The sequence below is a fragment of the Miniopterus schreibersii genome (assembly GCF_964146895.1).
Source record: "Miniopterus schreibersii genome assembly, chromosome: 14".
Taxonomy (NCBI): domain Eukaryota; kingdom Metazoa; phylum Chordata; class Mammalia; order Chiroptera; family Miniopteridae; genus Miniopterus; species Miniopterus schreibersii.
Genome location: NC_138114.1, coordinates 15,006,236 through 15,027,918, shown reverse-complemented (window position 1 = coordinate 15,027,918; position 21,683 = coordinate 15,006,236). Strand labels below are relative to the sequence as shown.

General features: G+C 46.8%; 1 protein-coding gene across 1 annotated transcript in view; it reads left to right on the top strand.

Moving 5' to 3' along the window:
* The window catches only part of LRMDA (leucine rich melanocyte differentiation associated), a 979,155-nt gene that overhangs the window by 535,515 nt on the left and 421,957 nt on the right, over positions 1-21,683 (top strand). The window contains exons 4-5 of the mRNA XM_081158546.1: positions 9,013-9,152; positions 18,144-18,261. Coding sequence (XP_081014672.1) covers positions 9,013-9,152; positions 18,144-18,261 — 258 coding nt within the window. The remainder of the gene's footprint in view (positions 1-9,012; positions 9,153-18,143; positions 18,262-21,683) is intronic.

The window sequence follows — 21,683 nt, the reverse complement described above, 5'->3', positions numbered from 1 at the left end:
TTGGGCTTGTGTGGGAGGGCGACCTCTGGTGGGAAGTAGCGGGTAATGCTTTTGAGCAAACAGTCTTCACAGAGATTTCTGGAAGGCTCTGGTGCTGGTTTGGGCAACAGTTCTGGTGAAGCAGACAAGGGAAGGGGCTAAGGCGGAGGGTAGGTATGAAGCCAAGGCCTATCTCTGTCTTTTATGGTGATGAGGAAGGCCTGGGAGAGCCAGTCTAGCACAGGGCCTCTTCGAAGCCGATGACCTAGACAGCCTCAGACCAGACTCAGGGACTCGTTGCTCTGGAGTCCAGGGAGGCCGAGAGTGGAATCAGAACCTCTGCCGTATGAGGCACGTGCTGGAGTTGGGGATCTCCATGCCATCCTGCTGCCAGCTCAGCGAGACAGGGAGTTGTCAGTACTGTTAACTCCTGTATCCACGTCTAGAATCATGCCTGGCACAGAACTGAGGGTCAGTAAATGTTTGTAAGAGAAGTGAGTGAATTGTCATCATCAGCTCTTCTTCATTGAGCATTCCCATGGATCAGGCCCTGTGCTGAGTAACTTTAAATCATTACAGGGTGGGGGGAAAAGTAGGCTTACAGTTGTGAATGCACGAAACGCAGAGCTTATTCTTGTATTATTATTTATTCTTGGATTATTTTCCATACAAACAACTTGTAAAGCTCCTTTTGCCCCACTCTGTAGTTTTCATTCTTACCCAATCCTGTGAGAAGGGTGTAGTTACACCTTTCATGCAGATAGGGAGAGAGTGAAGCCTAGACCCACAGCCAGGCATGTAACAGGATGCCAGGTCCCAAATTCAACCGCAGCTGTGGCTGTGTCCAAAGTTCTTTCCATCCTGCTGTATTACTTCAGACTTGAAGCCTAGTCATCTTGTTTCATTGTTGGAACATTCGAGACCTGGAGTGTTTTAACCACTTGTTCACCATGACAAGTAAGTTAGGAGTAGGAAAGGGATTGGGGCATTTTTCCCGACTATGATGGTGTAAGACCAGAGGCACGTAAGTTTAATCTATATGCATGTCAGCATTGAAGAGTAATTTGCAAAATCATCAGCCACTGTGCACACTTCAAGTCTTAAGTTTATACTTTCTTTATTCTGTAAAATAGCTACTTGTGGTCATTATTAATTGGCTCTCTAATAGGAGAAGGAGATGGCCTGTAAGTAAACATCAGTCTTTATCATATGAAATGGTGATGGGTTATTTTTCCATTTCTTTTCCTTTGGTCAACTATGTTTTCTGGTCATTGCTTGAAAAAGTGTTCTCGTCAGTGTGTCTTATGGCTTCCTCGGCTGTCTTAGGGGATCAGCGGGACAATATTCTCAAATCGATCAAGGATAGAAGGATTATTAGACTAGAATTTGGATGATACGGTTCCTCCCTTGGGCCACGATGCTCATATCCTGTGTCCCACATCACTGCTGATTATTAGAGTTTGTGAATGTGTGTTCATGAGTCAGCTTAATCACACTCAGCCCTGTGGCCTTAGACAAGTTATCTTCTAAGAGCCGCTGTTTATCATTTCTACAGGAATAAGTTGAATTGGATGATGGTTTTGTTCTCAGTCCTGCTGTCACCAGAGATGAGCAGGCCTCTTGGCTCTATAACGCTGATTTTCTTTGTCTTTGGTTGAGTCCTTTCTCTGCTCCGTGCCTCAACTTCTCCCATCTGTAGCAGTAATGCTGAGAGTGTAATAATATGGCCTGGGAGGGACTGAAGCAGAAGGCAGTGTGTAGCTGCCTAGCTGACTAGTTCCGTCGCTGCGCTGTTGTATGTACTTCATTATCAGTAGATACAAGAGGTCATAGTTGACTATCTCAGGAGGCAGCTCGGCTCTTCTTTCTCGGCAGTAACGTCCTCTTAAGCTAGTAATTCGGACTCCACCTTTTTGGCTAACTGACTTTCCTATCTACTTGTGAAAATACCTGGGGCTTTCCAACAAATACACAATTCCATATTGGTGTTCCTACTCCATGAAACGCCTCAGACTTGGGCTCTATCGGTTCGCTTTGCTGCATAATAATCCACCCCAAAAGTTAATGGCTTAAAAAAACCAAACATTTCATTGGTTTACGATACTATGGGTCAGCTATTTGGGCAGGGCTCTAATGACAGTTCTTCTGCTTGTCTTGCCTTGGGCTGCTCATGCGGCCATCGACAGTTATCTGGAACCTCAGCTGGGCTGGATGGTCCGAGATGGCCTCGTTCAAATGTCTGGAACTGGTGCTCGCTTTTGGCTGAACTAAATGTCTCCAACAGGCTAGCACAGGCCTCTCCACATAGGAGGAGTGTTCCAAGAGCAAATTTCCAATGTACAAGTACTTTTTAAGTCCTACTAGTATCGCGTGTTGCTGTCTCATGGCCAAAGCAAGTCACACACCAAATGTAGAGCCAGTGTGAGAGGGGACTATGTAAGGTGCACAGGGGCATGACTCATTTCATTAACAATCTAACACACAGACCTTGATATTCTGTCCCCTTAAGTTTTTACTTCATATTTGTAGTAAAGGGAGACCAAGAATCAAGAAACTATTGACCTTCTACAAAGGTAAGTATTAACTCTTTGCTATAAATTGAATCTTATTTTAAATATATTGGGAAACTTGCTATCCAATGGGGTTCTACCTCAAGTTCTTTTATGCTGTTTGTTTTGTTTTTAATTTTTTGCTTTCTGTCATATGTAGAATGGTTATTGACAACCCCCCCCCCCCTTAACCCTCACCCATTTTACCTGCTTTGCAAATGTAGAGTTTTCCATTTGGATTTTACTCACAGTTAAATATGTTTATATAATGCTTGTGTTACTGGACCCTGGGAACTTGGGTTATGGGTTTCTTTTATCTTTTTGCAAGAGGCAGCGTCAAATAGTGCTTAAGAACAGCAGACTCTGAAGCCAGACTCACTGGGCTTGTACCCAGGTCTACCACTTACTGCATGACTTGGGCAAGTTACTTACCATCTCTGTCCTTTGGCTTAAGATGGGGAAAATAATAGTACTCATCCTATAGGTTGTTATAATGGTTACTGGAAGAATCTCACAAATATTAAGTTATAGTGACACAGTAAGTTCTACATAAGGGTTAGTATTACAGCTATTACTATTAACCCAGTGACTTATGTGAGCATATCTAAAGTTATTTGGGCCATACTATAACCAACATCCGAGTATAGGTTTACAGAGCTTCTTTGACTTGTATCATTTAATATTACCCTCGCATCATTCTGTGAGTTGGGTACCACTGGGAATAATTCTCATTTTTATGAAAAAATTGGGAGAGTGTGCACTTTTTGAAATCACATAGATTGCCTGTGGCGGGGCTGAGTCTAGAACACAGGTGTGAAACCCAAGGTGGGGGGCAGTCACTGGGCAAGAAGAGGAACCAAGATGCGGAGGAGTCAGCTGCCTGTGCCTGGCCCCGCAAGACCCTGTTCCCAGCTGCAGCGGAGGCTTAGGAAAGGAATTCCAGACCCCAAACCCAGCACTGGAAAATTTCTTCCCAGTTCTCCACTGCCTCACTTTCTGGCTGTACACCTTCTGTTCCACCTCCCATGGTTGTTCTCCCAGCCCTTTGTCCCTGAGGGCTCTGTTTTGACTTCAGCTTTGGTGCCCTATCCTGGTACACCTCACCTCTCCATCTCTTGGTTCATAGCTTATCTCACTCTTCTTCCTTAGGTTCATTTAGACTGGCCCGTAGTGCCTGGCCATGGCCTTGACCTCCTCTCCCAACACTCAGATCCCTTTTCTCTCTCTCTCTCTCTCTCTCTCTCTCTCTCTCTCTCTCTCAGGAGCATGTACATACTATCCCTGACTCATCCCCTGTAGGGGTGGATGCTTGGTCATGGTCTCAGCCATATCATGCCTAAATACCCAATCCCAAATAAGAGAACAACTGAGATGTTCCCTTAGGGGTGAGTGGAGGAGGGGTGATGAATGATATCATTTTAAATCATAGCTTATTTCCCCGTTTTCCATCTCCCTGTTCCCTTGAGCATGTGTATGGAGAGACAGCATGAGTTGTAGCATCAACGAGTAATACATGTAATACAGATGAGATGTGCTGAGTCAGAAAGCCTCACTAAGAATTTTCATTATTCAGTATTAAAAATTTACCTTTTGTGTTAGGAAATGATGAGTCTTGTATCCCTAGAAATGCCATTTCTTAGGTTCTAGGTTTAAATATAGACTGTGCCATTTGCTGATAGTGTGACCTTTGACCCCAGTTTCCTTAGTTATTATGTAGATGTGATAATTCTGAAGTGTGTGCCAATCAAAATGAGATATTATGTCATGTAGACTAGCTAGCATTAAAAATTCCTACAGTGGGATGAGGTCTGGTTGAAATCCTCCCGGTGGGTATATATGCTGCCCTGTGCCTGGAGCCGAGCACAGAGGGAGGGTACGTCGCGGTTCCCTCACCTGGGAAACAGCTTTGGACCTGGGCAACTGGCCGTGACACCAGGAGACGCCCCTCCCCCCTTGTGCTCCAAACTTTCAAGGCAAGATGTTGCTTTGATCTTGGGCCCTAGCAGAAAATCTCCCTTGGCAAGCCCCGCCACGACAGCTGGTCTCCGCAATGGCAACTTTCTGTAGACAACCCTAAAAAAAGTCTAAGCGGCAAGTACTCCAGAGAAGACTTGATGAAAGAAACCAGGTGTGTGCTGAGAATCCAGCTGCAGAGAAGTGAAACTGTGCCAGAGAGCTTCACATTTTTAAAAAGGAAAAAAACCCACCCCAAACCAAACCCTTAGGAGAATCGCTGCAAGTGTCTGCACTGCGGTGGTCTTGATTAGCCATGAGCCCCAAGCTCCCTCCTCCGATTGCCTCTGGTTAATTTTCTATGCAATTTGACAAAAAGGAATTCTATCTCCGAGCCTGCAATCAGGCGAGGCAGGGCTGGGCATGTTCTTGCTCACCCAGGGGACCAAGAAACCAATTAAAACTCCCCTTTCATCCCCCAGAGGTGGAATCAACGGAACGATGAAGTTCTGGTCCACAGCCTCCGCCGAGTAGGTGCTGGCGATTCCTGCCTGGTGTGGTTTGGGAAGACCGCCTGGCTCAGCCCCCGCGATCTTTTAGTGGGTAGTTGACAGGCTTAGGAGGATGGAGTGGCCTCTGCCACGCACAGCACCCTACGTGAAGCAGGCTCCGAAATCCAGAATTCCTGGGATTTATTGGCACAAGATGGCTGAAGCTTCTTGAAGCCTCTAGACTCTTTGTCCCAGAAACGATCAAGGTATTCGAATGAGTCCACATCTCCACTGCCCCCTCCTCAGGGGCTGATCCAGGCTTTGGGGAGCGTGGAACTTATGTAATTTGGGGAGGCCCTCTTAAAGGGAAAGACTACGTAACTGTGAATGCAAAATTGGTATGAAGATGAATGTTATTTGGAATAAAAAATATATCAAAACAAATTAAAATTTAAGTTGAAAAATACTACAATTTAAAATTTTTTAAAAAGTGAATCTTTTTATGCTACACATGCCTATATAAAAACCTTTGTCCTATTTTTCCTGCAAACTTCCTTATAACTTTGTCATATAGTTAAATTTTATAGTATTTTATAGAGAGGGAATAAAAAGATAATTCCATATAATTGAAAATTAGTTGTATTCTTAATAGTTTAGGGAGGCTTCTTTCACTTTTACCACTCATTATTGATAATTTCACCACTAAATTATTGGTAAAAATTTTAGAATGATTAAATATTGAAAAAACTTTCATACATTTTCTTCATGTAGGAGCTGGAAGATTTTGGGACATTTCAAGTTACGTTTGTGTGTGTGTGTATATACACTCAACAACTGAAATGTTCTTTGAATTGATAAACTCATTAGCATTTTATCATCAGTTTTGTGTTGGTCCTCACATGCTGTGTCAGCATGAATGTTACTGGAAGCCGTCCTACTGGTACTGTTGTAATAATCAGACACAGAAATGATGCAAACCACACAAACATATCCCGCTGAATCCTGATTAAATGCCACTTTTTCACAAGTTCCTCTTAGCCAGGCTCCTAGAATGTCCACAGGCACTCTAGTGTCACCCAACTCAAAGTGACATGTAGTGGAAGACACCCTAGTGAAGAAAGACCGTGATCTTAACCAATTGAGGTGTAAACAGCCTACTTTTGCAAACTTTACGTAATACATGCCAATGTGATTCTATTCCTAGGACTTTTTTTCAGGGCCCTGGATGGGACCTGTGCAAGCCAGGAGCCCTCACGTACAAGCTTATTAGCTCTGTGTGAATTTACATTTGAAGACTTACTCAGTGTCTCCCTGGATAGTGGCATGCTCGGTTTCCCATCCATAGTCACTAAATGTTGAGAAATGACTGGGAGTTCAGGCCAACTCAGTTGCCCAATGTTTCTCAACTTGAAAATCTTGCCAGTTTTCAGTTCATTCTTTCATGTTCCTACCTTCATACTGTAGATTAAAAAAAAAATAGATGAAGAAGTTTAAGGAGTTTGTCCCCAATAGGTTTTGGTTAGACTTTTCTATCCATAGTGGGAAGGGCTTCCCCTAGGTTTCCTAGGGCCACTATCTACATATATAATTTGAATCTCCCCAAATCAATATGTCAGCACCATTTTCATAGCCAGCTCTCTTGCAATCCCACAAAAGAAAGACTGTCCTGGCTGGCAGGCGTGATCACTTGGCTACCCCCCTGGAATTAGAGCCTGGCTGTGAGGCTTCAGGACAACCTAATAGGCATGAGTCCTCATGCTCCTTGGAGCATCTAATGGGTCCTATGTGTGGGGTAGAGGGTTGGAGCAAACCCTGAATGGGGAAACCAGGACTGGGACTGAGGCCCATGCAGGTCCAAGTCCAGGCATGGGGTACCCCAGCTTACACTATTGGCCCCTGAGGTGCCTCTGTCAGGGTCTAAGGACTGGTAGAATAGTGACAGGACTTCTCCTTCCCCCTCTGTCCCCCCTCTCCTCCTCCCTACCCCCCTCAGCTGTAGCAATGACTATGATTCATGCAAAGATAGACCTACTAGAAAAGCCACATTTTCCCTGAAATTGTTCACTGTCATTTTAATTGGTTTTATTTAAATGATTTTCTTAAAGAGAGTGACAACTGAACTTGAATTTAAAATGTAGCAAGAGTGTTTTAGCTTCATTGATGAAAAACATCAATGTTTTGACTACTGACCGCTTACCCACTGTACTTCCAATCTGACCTTCCTGCCGGGACTTCTCTCTCAGGTCTTCTCCACATGCCCCGGTTCCCGTCACCCTCATCCCAGTGGTCCCCTACGGCCATTCCTGGATGTCACTTGGTAAAGATTTGAAGGGTTGACAGCATCAATGTCCTTTGTCTTATCTTGGTTAGGAAATGGGCAGACGCTGGCAAGTTGAAACCCACCGTGGATGTTTGCTCAGACCCTCTTTTGCTGGTGTCCCCTCTTGCCGTCTCTCCCTCTCGCCTCTGCCCTGCTCCTCCCAGGGAACAGCGCTTTTTCTTGCACCTGATGGTCATAGAGTGTGGGCATGAAGATTGCTTGAAGGAACTTACTTTAGCAAATATAAGATTTAAAGAAAACGCGAGCGTTAGCTTTCTGAACGGCCCTGATGGGGAAGAGAATGCCTTGGTCTTTGTGACCCCAAACACTTAGATCGAATCAGTGGGTAGGGATTCAGGAGAGTCCATCCCAGAAGAAAGAAAAACTCTCATGGTTGTGAGACGTAGAACGAGGTACCTCGTGCTGACCCCTTGGCAGATATGTCAGAAATGGATTCAGGCACTGGTTGGATTTGGAGTTCATTCTTCTGCGACAAGTTGAAATGAAGTACCAGAAAATCTGGGTAACATCCCATGGTTAGGTAACATCCTGACAGCAAGGATGGCCCTTTTCTTTGATGTTTACTTTCCTCTCACGCATCCAAGCAGACCTCCCTCGTGGAGACTGTACTGAGTCTATGGCTCTTTTGGGCTGCCTTTGTCCCTGTATCTTTAGCCCCTGTATGCTCTGCTGTCATTTCCTGTCAAGGACCCCATTCTGTCTCCTGACACTGGCCAAGTCCTCGTACCCTCGGGCTCTTGGTATTCACGGCCTCCGTTCTGGCCCAAACCTTGCAGATCACCGTCTTGCCGAGGGCTGAGCTCAGCTGGATGTGTCTCAGTTGAGGCGTTGCTGTGTGAGCTAGTCCTTCCCCATCCCTGAGAAACCCTGGGTCTATGACTCTTTCCTTATATGGTTTGGGGGGTCTCGGTGTTTGCCTTGACTGGACAGTGGACCCCACTTCGGGGATGACTCATAGAATAATTTCACCACCGTGTCCCTCCTTGGTATTTTCCATTTTTTTTCTTTCATAGAACATTAGATGCATAGTGGAGTCTCAGGAAATGCATTTTGACCTGCTTGGCTTGGCTAAACCTGTCCTAACTTGCTCTGCTTGTCCTGTCCTGTTAGCTTTGTTCTCCTTTCCCCCCCATACAATGATTTTTATTTTTTTATTTTGTGCCACCAGTGAGGACACTGAGCAATGCTTAGCTCCACCACAGACTCTTAGATCATAAGGGGGTGGCCAGTTCCTGTCTGTGTTTATGCCACTCCTGTATGTTTTATTGATATATTACCCCTTCTAGGGGAATTGATATATTTTTAATGAGACTTTTGAAAATAAGTCTTGCTTTCACTACTAGAAAAAAATTTAAGCTTTATGGATTTGTGTATTGTAAATTATTTTACTACATGGAATCCATCATTTTTTAAAAAACAGAACGATAGAGGAAAGTGTGATAAAACAATTCAGTTCACTCATTCTCTCTCAAGTGATCTGAGCTCGGCCTACCTGTCCAGAGAAGGGCTGGTTTGCGTACCCCACTAGCAGGAGTGGAACCCTAGCTGCGCCCGCCCCCGCAGCGCGCTGGCTTCACCCTCGCCGGGCCATCTCCGGGTGGCCGGGCTCATCAGCAGCTCGTCCTCCCCGGGCAGTTACGGCCTATTCTCCTTGCCGAGCCTTTTGTCTTCCTGGACCAAGATCCTTAACCTTTGTCACATCACGGACTTGGAGCATCTGCTTGATCACCTGGCAGAAGCGACACCGGCTCTGGAATACCTCAGCCTGCTGGGGAACGTGGCGTGTCCCAATGAGCTGGTGAGCCTGGAGAAAGATGAGGAAGACTACAGGAGGTACAGGTGCGTGTCCGCGCTGCGCACGCCGGAGAGCGAACAGGGGCGTCCCTGGGGTACATGCGACTGGGCGCATGGCAGATGCCTGGCGATACCAGTGGATTCCTCATGATGATGTTAAACTCTTCCTTCGGGTAACCGAGAGCCATTTCTTCTTTTACTGAGATCACGGGAGCCAAGAAACATGGAAAGCTGTTGGGTGGTCTGGTTCGGGGGTTGACAAACTCTTTTTGTAAAAGGCTGGAGGTCATATGGTCTCTGTTGCAACTGTTGTAGTGCAGAAGTAGCCATAAATCTATAAATGAGTGGGCATGGCTATGTTCTAACAAAATTTTATTTAAAAAAGACAGCAGGCCAGATTTGACTCTGTTTTGCCGACTTATGCTCTGTGTTGGGGGGTCCCCGAGGTCTGCTTCAGTCACCTTTTGGAGAGAAGGCAGTTCCCACTGAAGTCTAGGGAGCTTACATAAAATCCCAAGAGGAAGTCTCACAAGGCCCATAACTTCGTTCCATAGAGCTTTGACTCGGTGTCCACCGACCATGTGCTTTTGTGGGCGTTTCTTTCTTTCCTTTGCTTCTACACCATCTGCTTTGCAACACCGGTCCAGACTCTGCTCTGTTTGGGAGTCTCCTCGATCTTACCAATTTCATAAGCTCGTTTTGTTTTCCTTCGTTTTGAATTCTGTATGCTCTCATCCTTGACTGTTGCTTGGTAAATATTTTTAATGATCTCCTCTGATGTGTCCACTCTGTTACGATACATGCTCTCATTAAACCCCCACCCGAGTCAGTGTGGGAAGGAGAAGGGCAGAAGGATGGAAATACAAAGCAGGTAAGGCTACTGGAAAATAAACCTGGAAAGCTTGGGGAAAGAGGATAATAATTTGAGAGGAATTTGTTCTTTTGAGACTCATGTAAAAATCTGTGGTGACCCATGAAGGAATATAGTTGGGGGCATTCATTTTGTATAAAGCAAAACTGTAAGAAATAATGAAGGCTGTTGAACATAGTATGTCTAAAAATACACATACACACACACACACAAGTAAAGCTATAGTAGGAGCTCAGTTGTATGTCATCATTGGGGAGAATTTTATACTTTAACTTCATTTTCTGGGTTACTCGATTAATTTCATAGGAGTCTTACTTAGTCTGCTTGCTTTTAAACTATCTTTGAATAAAGCTCTAACCCTACTTTTTAAAAAATGTATTAAATCTTTCTCCATTATGAAGATTTTCATTCGAGGTGCGATACTGTCAATTTGAATGTGAGTTCTGTTAGGAGAAATATGGTTAATGTCCAGCAGGTGAATAGTTTACACATTTCTAAGTCAAGCCTTTAAGTTGCTTAGTCACTTAGAACTTAATTTGCTTCTTTAAACTCTTATCATCTCTGAAGCATTTAACAGCCTGATTTCAGGTATGAAGGGCTGGTTCAGACATATTTTATCTTCTTGCAGCAACTTATTTTTATGTCCTAGAAAGGTTGAGGAAATCCAAGGAAGTTCTCTCAATCAACATTTTTAGTAAGCCAAGCCTTGTTTGGGAAATTCTCAGTTGTTTTTCTGTTTTTTTTTTCCCCTTTTGATTTCTGTGTTTGATTCTTTAAAATAGCCCAATAAATTTTATATATATACGTGTGTGTGTGTGTACACACACACGTGTATACATATCTATGGGTGTATGCACATACATTCAAACACATGTTCATTCATTCATGGATCTACATGTGGATCAAACTGTAGGTGTGTGTTTTTTCTAGAATGAGAGAAGTAGAGTGAGAATAGTTTCTAATCTCACCTTATTTTATTCAGTCTCAAACAGAGAGAGGATTTCATGAGGTTGTAAAAGAAAAATAAAAGCTAACACTATTTTTTTGTTGTTATTGTGACTGGTCACGTTGGCAAAAATACCAAGACCTAAGGAGTAAGGGGTCAAGCCGGATGATCTGATATGGAACCCAGTTTGCCAGTGGGATTTTTTAAATGGAGAGGCCAGTCTAGGTGGGTGACCCTTAAACCAAGGTTATACTTCTGAATCATCCAAGGCATACTGATTCATTTATTTGGTAGCAAATGCAACAAAATAGTCAATAGGTGATTCTGATGCTCAGTTAAGAACGATTAGGCTAAGTAGCACTGTATTTAAAATTCCCGTTGGCACTAACATTCTGAGATACTCTGCTCCCGAGTAGTTACGGTTCTTCCTTTAGCATCTCACACTGTTTTATGCATTTAACCTTCTGTATTTCTCACTGCTTCATATATTTCCCCACTCAGAGAATGACTTCCTGTAGATAAGAACTGCATCTTCTTGCCCTTTGAAGCCTCATTAATACCTAAAGTAGGTATTAACACCTAAAGCAGGCCATGGAATAGGGGCTTGGTAATTTTGCTGGAGCTGGCTTGAAATTACCCTTCCTCTCAGGAGCTGGGTACTTACAGACCGATGCAGGACCCTTAGAGCCCCTCAGATGCCCACTGCCTGTTTGGAGTCAGATCCATTTGGATGTCGATAAATGCAGTTAACAAGCAAGAGACTACCCTTCAGACTTAATCTAAGGGCTGGTTGGGGCATGATTCTTTAGGGAGGACTTGGCTCTAGAGGGGCGATCCATCTCGTGGGCTGGGACAGGCACCCTCCGAGCACGCCCTCCCCCTTCCACATCTGCTCCCCTGTGCGGTGGGTGAGGATGGGGTCGGGAAGGCTGTTTGTTCCATATATGGCAAAGTTGCCAGGAGGAGCAGGATTCTAGAGGCCGCACACAGCCGAAATCTCATCCAGTCAAAATTATCTTCGAAAATTCAGAAGTCATCTACCACGGTGGGAGGTGCTCACACCCTAAGAGAAATGGGAATCGAGAGCGGAGGTGGGAACGTGTGCCCATCCAGCGGCACGTTCACTGTATGGCACCCGACTGCTGTGTGGCAGCGTGGGCCCATTCTGCAGGCGTCCTGAATTTGTTGTTCATCTCATTTTTTATTTCTAATTTGACAAGCATTCTTGCATTTGGATGAGACAAATGTGTATATGATCCAGTTCTGTTCTGTGGTCCATAAGCAGCCCCACCCTATTCATCCTGGAATTCCTGCTCCTTTATTCCCGAGAAATTTTGGGATTTCACAAGAAGACCTTTGCATGCAGATTCCTATGGCATTTGGGTTTCTTTCCGCTTGGTAAACGATCTTCCCGGCCCTTCATTCACAAAGCCTGAGGTCTGCCTGCCTTCTAGCTCTTACCGGAGCCTAATACTAGGGCCTCTATGTAAATTTATGTGACATTTTCACTAGAAAATTGCTTAAAAATGAATGATATTTCTACAGTTTACTGTTTTTCACTTTAAGTACGTTTTCTGACAATATGCCTTCTATTAATCATTTAAGCAATAGTAGGAGTCTTAAAGGAGTGTATTCAGAGGCAAGAGCCCATGGCTCATTTAGTGCTGTCTAAAAAAATGTCTTATTGATTGGCAGCCTCTGTGGGCATGTGATGTAATATTTATGTCACCCAGCCATACATCAAAACAGGTATGTCTGTTGTTTCATTTCCATGGGAAACGTTGATTTCAGAGAGGCCTGCCCAGCTTTCGGTCACGCTGTGGCCAACCACTGGGCCAGAAATGGGAAGTGACTACGTTCATGGAGTTGTTGGAAATGGCTTCACAGGTGCTTCGGTGGCTGCAGATTCTCTCCTCCCCTCCCCCCACATCACCCCCTTTCCTTCCTCACTTACCCCCTGAGCACCAGGTTAGATTTTCTTGGCACACGTCCCCACGGTAAAATGGGCTCATTAAATCTGAATGTGAGCATGAACATATTACCAGGTTGCTGAGCAGCGCCCTGGTCCTGCTGGGGCAGGAGCAGAGCCATGCCCAGAGTTTCTCTTTGCCATTCATCATAGACCACGGCTGAGAACTGCCCTTTGCCGTGTTATTACAGGAGCTCAGGCCTGCCCGAGCTTCGCTGTGTGTACACACTGTGCTATTTCGGGATGAATGCTGAATGGAGGGGAATGTGATAAGCGGTAGCCTTCGGGATTGGAGCAGGAAGAGAGTGGGCGAGGCAGAGCTGGGCTTGGGAGACCACCATCGTACCAAGAAACCACTTTGGGCCTCCTGTGGATTCAGCACTGGCCAATAAATGAATCGAGGGTGGAACCTGGGTGCCCAGAGTACTCTATTTCTTGTTCTCCACTGCAACTGTTTTCTTTCTTCTTACTGCAGGAAAGACAGTGACGTGAAAGTCAACAGTACACAAGTGCTAACTTCAGTTGTCAAATAAGGGAGTTGGGCTCAGAGTCTCTTAGCTCTAGTTCTATCCCCAAACCCTCTGGCATTCACTCTTTCCTGCCACTGCAATCTTTGGTTGGCCTCTCCTTCCTTGCTCCCAGGAGGTCCCTCTGTATTCCTTACAACATTAAATTATTTAAAGCTCGACACCCTTTCTTTGTTCCCTCTAAGGGAGCAGCCCTGGGGCCTGCCCAGTGTCTGCAGCACTCAGCCAAAGGGAAGGAGGGAGGGACCCTTGGCCATCTGTTGGCCATCCTGGGCTACCACCATTTCCCGCCGAGTAGGAGCTGTAAAACCTGTGGCTTACATAACCCAGCTAGCATTCTCCAGCCAATCTACAGTCTGGGCTTTGAAGATCACAAGAAAGCAAAGGTCACGACCCAGAGATCAAAGTGACAGAAGCCCACAGAGTAATTGCTGGTTACCCTCTGTAGAGGGCCTTGGTCTGTCCTGTGGGTGTATTGTTTGCACGGTGACTTCAAACATACTGCCCAAATCAGCTGGCCTTGCCAGTTGTCAGGCATTCATTAATGCTGTAGGTGAGCTCACCTCGGCTCATTAGAGAGAGATCATTGTCATCTCTCCGCGCATCTGGAGTTACTCCACGCAGTGTTTGTTCATTACTCTTTGGTCTTTATTGATTTTTCTCATAGTTCTCTTTTACCTGGAGGTGTGAGGGGGCAGTTATGTAAGGAAACTGGAGTAATATGAGCGGAGAATATGGATGGATTTATTGTAAATTAACTTTGAGGCACATAGAAGTCAAGCAAGCTAAAGCTTAAAAGAGGCTTAGGCATCATTTAGCTCGTTCCCTTCATTGCACAGATGGAGAAACCAAGGCTCAGGAAGGTGGTAAGGACGGAACCGAGATCGCACAGCAAGATAATCCCAGAGTCTGGGCTCTTTCCTTTGACCGGTTAGTCCCCAAGCTTTTTGTTATGAAGACCTCCCCTCTTTTTAAATTTTCTTCCCCATACTTTAAAGCTTTGCCTCTTAAGTAGACTGCATTGAAGCCCTTGCTAACTTTTTAAAATTAGTCAGACTCATTTAGCTGTTGATCGGTGCTTTTGATTAGCATCAGGCAACCAGGATTACCAAACAGGGTTGATGTAATACAGTCAAGAGCAAAGACGCTTGATATTTTGTTGGCGAGCTCGCTCTATTCTTTTAAGCTTGTGAGAGGTTGAGAACGGTTCATGGGTCACCTGTTACTGCCGTCAGGGGTCCCCAGGAGGGCGTCAGTAGCTTGCACTGTCTCCCCCTCCCCATGCATGGGAGCAGGTAGGCAGCAAGAACTAGTGGGAAGATGCATAGAACGCCATAAATGGGAGGAAGAAGGAAAACCTGCAGTGACCCCCCCATTTCCCTCAGAATCTAGAAACTTGGTGTGTCGTGAGCAGAGTCTCCTTGGAGGAAGAAACACGCAGCCGAGCCCAGGAGCAGGCCGCGCGGGGCTGCGGGGAACAGTTCTGAGTGGGACAGAGGAGGAGCCTCCTCTCCCTTTGAAGTCCAGATGGAAAGTGCCAGAGCTTTGGGATTTGGGCAGAGAACATTGATTTTGGAGCAAGAAACAAGCAAACAAAGCCTTTCTGCTGTTCCTTGTGTCCCCCTACCGGTTTTGGGTGCCCCTTAGAGGAGCCCTTTACGAAGATGGAGCCTTCTGTGTGAAGACAGAGAGGGCCTGAAAACTCTGTGTGGGGGTCTCACCTTTAGAGAATCTGTTTGCAGACAGAGACATGAAGGTCTAAACACCATCCTTCCCAGGATCCCTGGCCTCTCCATTACCTCACCTTCCATATCACAGCCAAGAGCACCCCAGCTTCCATCCCCCAGCCCTGGGACTGTCACCCAGCCACCTTGGGAAGGTCAGGAAAACTGGACTTGCCCTCTGGAGCTAGGGACAGGAGACTCAGAGCCCAGATAGATCTCTTTTCATTAAGCAGTGTCCTGGCTTAACAAGCACTTTTATAAATCTGGAGCTGTCTCCGGGTGTCACGGGATTTATAGACGGGGGTTTCTGCCATAAAGTGGTTTATGATGGCTGCCTTCTGTGTTATTAGTAGCTGTCTCTCCCTTCAACCATCGCTGTTTGATAATAGCCTTAAAACACCCAGAATTACTTACCTGCAAGCCCCATTCCCGATAGCCCCTGTTGACAGTCTGAATAAGTTTACTGCCCTTTTGTTGTACTTTACCTTCAAAACAAACTGATTGAACCATCAATAGCTCGTGGAGGCTGACAGAGCTGTGTCATGTGGACTCGCCCTTGTGATTGCAGGTTATCTGGGGGAGTTAACCTCCCCGCATTGTTAACCGAAATGTTTTATGTACTATGCAACTTTAGGATACGGCTGTGATAACCTCAGTAACTAAGTCATACATCACGGTAAAGAGATTTTGGTGCAACAAATAACCCAGGATTAAATTTACAAGGGTGGAATTGATATTGTAAAAGCCTTCATTCCGTGGCTTTGGGAATCCTCTCGTATTTTTATGGCAAGCTTGTATTATGCTCAGGATTGAAGCTGCAGCTTTTGACACCCCAACATGACCAGAACAAAGGGCAATAGATCTCCCGAGACTGGGATGGGACAGGCAGGCAGAGAGCCCACTGACTTATCACTTGGCAGTGATGTTTGGAAGCTGTTCCAAACCACCAAGGGGCAGGGAGATCGGGTGGATGTGGCCGCTATCTGTGTCCTGTGTGCCGCAGACACGGGGCAGGGCAGGCCGCTCATAGAATTGGGAAGGAGACTCTTTGCTACCTGGCCAAACTCATAATTCCCCAACTATTATTTTTCATGGTGTGATTTTCACTTGGATGGTGGTTCTCAGTAGGACCAGCAGCATCAGCCTCACCTGGGAACTTACTAGAGATGTAAATTCCAGGCCCCACTCCGCATGTAGTGAATCAGAAACTCCAGGGCTGGGGCTCTCCCGTCTGCCTTTCAACAAGCCCTCCAGGGGATGCTGACACCCCCTCAAGTCTGAGAACCCCTGTATTGCTATAGAAGCTCCTCGAGAGCAGGGACCTTGTCTGTCTTATGCGTCCCCTTATCCTCAGCACCTGGCACAGCTCCTGGAAGGTGGTAGCTGCTCCATAATTATTTGCTGGGTGAATAAATGTGTGAGTAAGTGAGCAATGACATCTCTAAGGGTGGAGCTTTGGACTCTGGACTGAGTCTCAGACCCAATATTTGGGGCAGGCTTTCCTAGAGTCCCTCAAATCTCTCTAAGCAGCAACCACCTGGCAACCCCAGGCCAGTCATCAGGATGGAAGTCAAGTCACCTCTAGTATCAGGGTGACAGGCAGCCTATTTTATAGGCTGTTTCTTTGATTGTATAGGAAGAGTGCTCTGAAAACAGCAGCTCTTTGTCATCTAAAAATTTTAACTAGCTTAAAAGCCAGCACCTCTCTCTCGCTCTCTCTCTCCTGATTTCAGGGCTGTGATCCAAAGTGGGGCGAGATGACAACGTGCTATCTGTTGTCACCGTGGTTCCTGCCAGCCCCGTGAAGACATCTTTCATTCCATCATTAAACACCGGCTGAGTTTGTAATACTGATGTTTTCTTCACCTGAATATTCATCGCTTCCCACCCTACACTTAGTGGGTGTCTTTCCTCCTTCGAGCGTCACTCCTGACATATTGTTTCTGTCTGTACATGTCTTCATTTGAAAGAGTCTGTTGTCATCAAGACTCTGCTGCCACAGGCAGAAGACGGGAGTTTTCTCTGACACTGACAGAGGCCAGGGGAGCTCTCCTGAAGGACAGAGAGGTCATTTGGGCTCTTGGTGGAAGTGCTCTGCTTTTGGATAAGGTTAGGGGGTGTTTGGAAAGGGCAGGGGGAGGCTCAGGGAGAAATAGGAAAAAGGTACTGGATCGAGGCCAGAGAGGAAGCAGGAAGGAGACAGTCAACTTTCCGGGACCTCAGATGTTGGGGTGCACAGTTCTGGGGAAGAAAGTTATGCCTCCAAAGAATTTCAGAGTATTTTGACTTCAAATGACCAATATGAAGGTTATAAGTAGAGGCCTCTAAGCCATTGTCTGTAGTGTAGAGGGATCGCTGCCTTTCCTTTGGACAAGCAGCGGGGGTCACATGTGATGTGAGGCGGGCGTGTGAGTGTGGGAGCTGGCCTGGGGACCCAGGGCTCCCCTGGGAAGGGCAGTGCGCTGCTTCTCCGTGTGACACTTGCACTGAGAAGAAGCTAATATTTGGGTTGCTTTAGGGTTTATTTCTTCGAAGCCTCCTTGAAATCTCCTCCTCGTCCTTCAGTGATTAGTTTTTATTCAGTGAGTATATTCGGTCCCTTTCTCATGCTCCCAAAACTACTGCTTAACCTCCACCTTGGTACTGAGCTCTGCTGATTTCTAATTTCTCTGTGCGAGTCTATCATCCCCATGGCACTGAAAACCCCTTTACGTGTAGGGACCATGTTATAACCACCTCTGTATACCTAGGACCTGGCGCATAGTAGGTGCTCAAGAAACATTCGTGGAAGAGAAATGCACTGGTATTTTATTGAGTCAATTCTAACACTGTGTCCCAAGATGGCATGAGGGTGAACAAAAATAAAGGTTCCTGCCTTCAGGAAGCTTAGGGTTTTGGTGAGGACATCAGCTGGACGAATTTCCTGAATATGAGACAGACTGCATGAGCTTTGAGGTGGCCGCCCCCATCCTGAGTCATCTCTGCCTGTCTGCTTCCAGGTGCTTTGTTCTGCACAAGCTGCCCAACTTAAAGTTTCTGGATGCCCGGAAAGTAACCAGAGAAGAACGAGAGGAAGCTATGGTCAGAGGGGCGTTCATGAAGGTGGTGAAGCCCAAGGTAAGCCGCCACTTCATGGTCTTCTCGAGGGACTTGGGTCTCACCACACCGGTTCTCCGGGAGCACAGAGAGTGTGTCCCCATGTGGTCAGAGTGCAGGGGGGCCTCACACCACGGTGTCGTCCAAACAGGAAGTAGGACTGGGTGTCAACTGGGTCTTTGCAGGCTAAGGGGACCTTACCTGTAAGGTGCTTTCACCCAGGTGGCTCTTTTACCAAGGGAGCAGTACCACGCACAGCCCAACGGTGATGTTCCAGGGGTAGGTGGGATTTCAGGCCTCTTTCTTGAAGGTGGTTCTTGGGGCCTCTGCAGGTCTGGAGCTGAGAAAGGAGGAAGAGGAAAGCACTGGGCACTTGCTCTTTCTCAGGTGGTTAGGACTCCTCTAGCACCTCTCAGGAGCCCTTCTTTCCTGGGACCAAAGGGGAGCCACGAGAGGGTGATTTTCTCTGGTCCACAGGTGAGAACCCACCAGTTCTCAGAGATCTAGGCAGCAGGAAGGCAATTCTTTCCCAAAACTATGACCTGGGACTGGTGTGAGCTCCCTCCTGTAGTTCTCTCAAGTTCATGGGAATGATGTTCACAGATGTCCAGCGAAGTCTGCACTGAGGACATGGAAGTGACTGTGGTGTCATCTCAATGACAGCATTGATGAGGCAGGGAGATGGCTTTCACACACACGGAGATTGTTAAGGATATCAACAACTATCTCATTAGGAGGAATGGAGGTCCTTCAGTGAAGCCCAAGGCTGGAGAATGGACCTGTTGACACTTAGTGACCCCTGTGGAGACCCATTCCTGCCCAGGGTTCTGTAGAGTGACATCACCATTTCCGAGGGGATCCTGGCTTCTGTGTTGAACACACTGGCCCAGAAATCCTGGAGGTCCAGTTTTCCCTCACTTACTGATTTGCAGGGCTCTGCACGTGCCCTGGGAATGGTTGAGAGGGACAGAAGAAAACAAACAGACCCAAAACAGAAAAAGCCTCCTCTTGCGTCAAGTTGCTCAGCTGCTAGCAGACCACAGGCTGCTTTCTGTCCCTGAATCCACGAGGTACACCTTGTTTCCCATTTGCTGCGTACAATCGCTAGCAGTTGTGCAAGTGTGGATGCGGAGGGTGTAATCCTGGCAGACAAATGTACAGTGACCTGTTTCAGCACATGGCAAGCTAACTGAGCGATTCGTTTCGTGGTTATTAAAGTGTTAACAGTTTTCCTTATCAGGGTAGGTTTGATGTATTGCTCATGGCTGCCTTCTGTTATTTCAGCTTTTGCGATTTTGTCCAAATGAAATAATTTATTTCTTGGCCTCCTTTTTTCTTTTCTTTCTTTTCTTTTATTATTATTTGTTTGTTTGCTAAAGGATTCCAGAGACAGCTGCATCACCAAACCAAGCAAAGTACAGTAAATGAGCTGTTTATACTATCTTGAGTTCCTGCCCCCCTGCATTTCTCACCTTCCTGTGTGCAGGCACTGGAGAGACTAGATCAGTATTTCTTCCGCTGGCATTGTCTGTGACATGGGTGGCTCTATGTTGTCACTGGAAATCCGAAGGGGCACCAGATACCGGATTGGGGGCACCCCACCACTGTCTAGGGTTCCTTGTATATGGGTCTGTGCGCCCTCCCACGCCCCTGAGATGTAGAAGGAAGGGGCGTTGGCTTATTCTACAGATTAGTAACTCAGGCCTGGAGACGTGAACTGGGCTGCCCAAGTCTCCAGGCTAGTCATTGCTGGAGCTTTACCTGTGTGTCTGATGGCAGAGCCCACATTTTCCACTCTGATTTCTTACCCCTGGAGCAGTGACCTAAACTGTTTCCCGGTGCATCTCTCTGTTCAAACAAAACCTCATTGGAAGGTCCTAAATGGAGACAGCAGGAGAAGGCGGGACTGTGCTGTTGGAGTAGAGATGGCGGCAGGGACAGGGGAGGAGCGGAGCTGGGAGGTCTGAATCCTCCCTGTCTTTGAAAGCAAGTGGGAATGGCTCTTTAAAATCCGGTAATAGCTGGTTCTCTGAGTCATTAGCAACTTAGGCAGAAATGCTCTTCAAAGCTTCAAATTAGTTTCTGATCAATTATAGAATTAGCTCATGTTTGTGTGATTGACTCTAACATCTTTACTAACTGTATTAAGCTTTAAAATTTTCATTAATTATTTGAGGAGAAGTAGAAGCTCTCCGACAAAGCTCAGGGACCTTCAGTGGTTATCTTTTTGTAGGGTCTCATGATTTCCAAACTGGAACGACTTCAGTAATCGTCGGGTATGAGGTCTCATTTAATGGGCGAAGGACCTGGGAGAGGATGGGGCTTTCCTAGGCCCAGAGTCCCATGAGGCAGCCTGGGGCCAGAACCCAGGATGTGGGGCCAGAACCTGGGATGTGGGGCCAGAACCCAGAGGTGTGGGGCCAGAACCCAAGAATGTGGGGCCAGAACCCAGAGACGTGGGGCCAGAACCTGAGAATGTGGGGCCAGAACCCAGAGATGTGGGGCCAGAACCCGGGGGTGTGGGGCTGGAACCCGGGGGTGTGGAGATGGAACCCAGAGATGTGGGGCCAGAACCCAGAGATGTGGGGCCAGAACCCGAGGATGTGGGGCCAGAATCCAGGGATGTGGGGCCAGAACCCCAGATGTGGGGCCAGAACCCCAGATGTGGGCTTCCAGTTAAGTGTTCTGTTTACACCATGACCCTTCAAGGGCGCTGGAGGATTTCTCTGGATCCCGCCTCTCATACCAAGCTGTCTCATACCAGGCGATCCCTTTTGTCTGCTTGCAGACATACTCACGGGCACTTTTCTTGGGGATGGAGAGGCCGCATGAGCTCCTTGCTGAATTGGGAATGCTGAACCGGCTGGCTCTCGCCGGCTCACAATGTATGCAGATGTGTTTGTTGCTGCGCAGGTGTGTGTACACGTTCTCCATCTCTGTGTGTACACATCTGCATGTCCTGGGAGGTCTGTGTGCGCCTGGCCCGCTCCTAAGTGGAGCCGGTTTCCTCCGTGGATGCCGCCGCTGTGCTGAGCGCCGGGCGAAGGCCTCTTTTTCATAACGGCGTCGGACTCTCAAGCTGGCTCCTGTCCTTCCCAGGGCAGCGGCGGCCTGTTGTGCTCATTCGGCAGAAGGCTCTGATGGATGATCTGGGGCCGTGACTTGGGGAGCTGTTTTCATTTTATTCCTGACATAAAGTGTTTGGGAGAATGGAAAATGCCTCTCCAATCACAGCCCGTGCCGTGGAGGTAGGAAGGGGCAGCGTGGGTGCTTGGCTGATGCAAATACAGAATCCTCCAGGATCTGATAGTCCCCGATGCCCCGGAGGTTTGGTTCGGTACCTGGCGGGCCCTGGTGCTTGGGTGCGAGTTCTCTCTTGCATTCTGTCACGGTGACACAGCTCTCCTTCCTCGCTGCTCTTTGGCTTTTGCTCCTGAAAAGCT